The sequence below is a fragment of the Telopea speciosissima genome, chromosome 2 (genome assembly GCF_018873765.1).
Source record: "Telopea speciosissima isolate NSW1024214 ecotype Mountain lineage chromosome 2, Tspe_v1, whole genome shotgun sequence".
In the NCBI taxonomy this organism is placed as follows: domain Eukaryota; kingdom Viridiplantae; phylum Streptophyta; class Magnoliopsida; order Proteales; family Proteaceae; genus Telopea; species Telopea speciosissima.
Genome location: NC_057917.1, coordinates 46,688,622 through 46,692,267, shown reverse-complemented (window position 1 = coordinate 46,692,267; position 3,646 = coordinate 46,688,622). Strand labels below are relative to the sequence as shown.

The 3,646-nt window shown below is 51.4% G+C and overlaps 1 protein-coding gene across 1 annotated transcript; it reads right to left on the bottom strand.

The window, feature by feature from the left end:
• Positions 1 to 565: 565 nt before the first annotated feature.
• On the bottom strand, positions 566 to 2,695 carry LOC122650772. The gene is made up of 2 exons (XM_043844154.1): positions 2,467 to 2,695; positions 566 to 753 (listed from the first exon to the last, which is right to left on the bottom strand). Exons 1-2 carry the CDS (start codon positions 2,693 to 2,695, stop codon positions 566 to 568), a joined length of 417 nt encoding a protein of 138 aa, XP_043700089.1.
• Positions 2,696 to 3,646: the final 951 nt, after the last annotated feature.

Genomic DNA, 3,646 nt, shown 5'->3' with positions numbered 1-3,646 from the left:
AATCGAATCACTACCACCAAGGCCCGTTGGCCACCAAGGTCCATAGATCACCAAGGCATTATGCCACCAAGGCCCGTTGGCCACCAAGGTCCATTGACCACCAAGGCGTTATGCCACCAAGGCCCGCTGGCCACCAAGGTCTGTTGGCCACCAAGGCGTTATGCCACCAAGGCCCGTTGGCCAGCAAAGTCTATAAACCACCAAGGCCCGTTGGCCACCAAGGTCCGTTGACCACCAAGGCGTTATGCCACCAAGGCCCGTTGGCCACCAAGGTCCGTTAACCACCAAGGCATTATGCCACCAAGGCTCGTTGGCCACCAAGGCACAATGCCACCAAGGCCCGTTGGCCATCGAGGTCCATTGAAGACGTAACACCACTAAGGACTGTAGACCACCAGGGGTTACAAAAGCAAGAGATTCATCAAAACAACGAAGATCACATACATGCAACACCCACATTGAAGGAGGTAAAAAGTTAAGTACATACAATCCAAAAAGAGATCACAGTAATTCCAAATCAGAGTTCAAAAGTTCATAAGTTCCAGAAGCACCACACAAGCAAAAGTCAAGAGACCTCCCCTGGGGGAGTCACATCCTCCTTAGGAGGAGAAGCCATCTCAGCCTTGAGTGGGCGTGCCACGCCCTCCTCAGTAGGAATTGTGCTCTCTTCAGGTCGAATAACGCCCTCCTCGGGCACCACAGTGCTCTCTCCTGCGGGAACATCAGAAGACACAGCAGCGACTAAGGTCAAAGCTGCAACACCCCCAAATTATGAGAAATCATAATCAGGGGTCTTCTCCAGAACATAGGCAGCTAAATCCTGGATCCCCGCATCGTATATCCCCTAGTTCTCCTTGTAGAACCAATCCATGAGCTCCGAAGGCTGCTTGTATTTCGTCACAGCTCGCTTGCCAGACTTGGATAGCTCCACCTCATGGCCGCACCTCACATCTCAAAGCTCCTCCTTCAGGGCACGGATTTGGGATGAACTCTCAGCCTCCATAGTCACGCTTCGGCAAGACATAGCCCTGAGCTCCTCAGCCATCCTCCTCACTCGAACGACGGCCTCCTCTTGAGCGACTCGGTGCTCCTGGAGCTCCCTCTCCATATTGCACAGCCTACGAGCTTGCTAGATCTCCTGGAACGCTTTCTGCTCAAGACGGAGTACCGCCTCAATGGTGCGATGCTGAACCTATGACCAGCAAGAACGTCAGAAGCCTATCATATAAAGACACTGAAATTGAAAAGGGAAGAGGTCTGACTCACCGAAGCCATGTCCTAATACAGAGCGTGCACTAGGACCGAGTCACTCATCCCTTGCAGGCCCGAACGCTCTGCTGAAAGCCTCCCCCAGTCTAACCACTCATGGGGTACGCCCATGCTAGTCAAGACCGCACCCTCTTGAAGCTCCCAAGGGAGCACCAAAGTAGAAGGAGTTAGTGAGCCGGCAGTAGATGGAGGCAGTGGATCAGCAGAAATATCAGCAGAAGGAGAAGCCACCCCCTGCGCAGCAGCAGAAGGGGGAGTAGAAGGCCTCGAGGCCCCAGCAATAGATTTCGGCCTGGGAAGGATAACTCGCGGACCACTCCTCGTGCTACTAGGTGGATCAGGACCCCCTTTTCACTTGACACCAGCGGAGGAAGGGCTAGAGGTCATGGGAGCACTCCCACCAGAAGATGAACCGCCCTGAGCGACTCTCTGCCACAGGTTGGCACGGAAGACGTTGATGTCCGGTCGAAGGTCCACTACATGGCAACATCCAACAATAGATAAAGTCAACAACCAATACACTAAGAGAAGAATACAAGCATAAAGATCAAGAGCAGGTGACAGTAGCCTTACCAGGACTCAGCTTCCAAAGAAATAGGAAGGCCTCCGAGTCCAACTCCCTGATGTTGAATGGATCACATCCTAGACATTGCTTAAGGGAATCGCCCTCAGAATCACTCAACTCAAGGCTGCAATTGACCCTCTTAAGGTTGATAACCTCCCAGGTAGTCCGCAGTGTACATCGGGGGACCGTAGCAAAAAAGAAGCGATCCCTCCAATACTTCACTGAACTAGTGATCCCATCGAGGAGCTCCAAAGTGGTATAGGGTCCCTTGAGGACACGACGAGCAAAGTGATAGCATCCACCATCCCCCTTCTTCAACAAGTAAAAATATGAGAACAGGGGAATAGTAGCAGCACGCCCCAGACGGGCGAAGTACACATAAAAGCCCAAAATAACCCTCCAGGAATTGGACAATACTTGCCCAGGGGTGAGGTGCCAGTGCTCTAACACTAACTCGACAAAACGAGGACCAGGAAAGCGAAGGCCGTGGGAGAAGAAAATGCGGTAGAGACAGATCTCATTCGCTCAGTGAGAGAAGGCATAGTCATTGGGTCCAGGAACACGAAGCACAACATCCGAAGGAATGTGGTACTCCTAACGCAGGGAGACCAGATCTGAAGAGGTCAAGATACTGGTAACATGACCCAACCTACTAGCAGGACCCGTGGCTATAGGCGCCACCCCAGAAGACCTAAGACCTCTATCGAGGCTAGAGACGCTGGAAGGTCCCACTTCCCCATCACTAGCACTAGGGGAAGGCACTGAAGAAGGGGTACCCATGGGGGAAGGCGACCCGGAGGAAGGCTCCTCTGAGGATCCAACCACGACCGTGGCAGGATCAGAGTCACTAGAAGACGACATAAACAACACCAAGGGTAGATTACTTACTCAGAGAGTGATCTCCCCCAAGGATGAGAAGCTGACACCAGAAAGAAGAAGACCAGCTACAAAGGTTAACCAACAAATCCATGAGAGGTAATTCATGAAGGACATATACAAAAAAAAAAAAAAAAAAAAAAAAAAAAAAAAATTACCTCAAATGGATACACGGGCGCAGCCTCTGGCGTGACCACAGGCGCGGCCTCTAAAGTGACCACGGGTGCGACCTCTGGCGTGACGGGCACGGCCTCTGGCGTGATGGGTGCGGCCTCTAGTGAGCCCACGGGCGCGACCTCTGGCTTGACGGGCACGGCCTCTGGCGTGACAACGGGCGCTGCCTCTAGTGCAACCACGGGCACAGCCTCCGGCGTGACTATGGGCACTGCCTCTAGCGCGACCACGGGCGTGGTCTCGGGCACGACCCAAAACCCAACCGGGTTGGGTAAGATCAGACTCGAATGGGACGAAACCTTGAACAAATGAAGGCAACCACACGATGGAAAGCAAGCACCAAGCAAGGCACCAAGCAAGCACTAAGGAAGCACCAAGGCCAAGGACCAAAAGAGAAAGAGCCAACAAAAAGGTCACACTATTCTATGTTGCTCAAAGACAAACACATGATGGGCACCAAAAAGACAAAGTCAAATGAGTGCAAGAAAGAGACAAGATTTCAAAAAAGTGGAAGGCAAAAAGTAAGAGAGAGATGGTGAGAAAAAGTAAGAAGTGAAAAGTAAAAGAGAAGAGAGAAGGAAGGAGATATATATGTCTATACACACAAAAAAAAAAAAAAAAAAAGGTGTAGGAGGAGAGGTTTGAACCTACAACCTCTCCCATCTCACTAGAAGATTTACTGGCAAGCCCCTCAAGAGAAGCTTATTCGTAGAAAACCCCTCACTACATGAAAGCATTACTCTCTTGAACACTTCGTTCCAG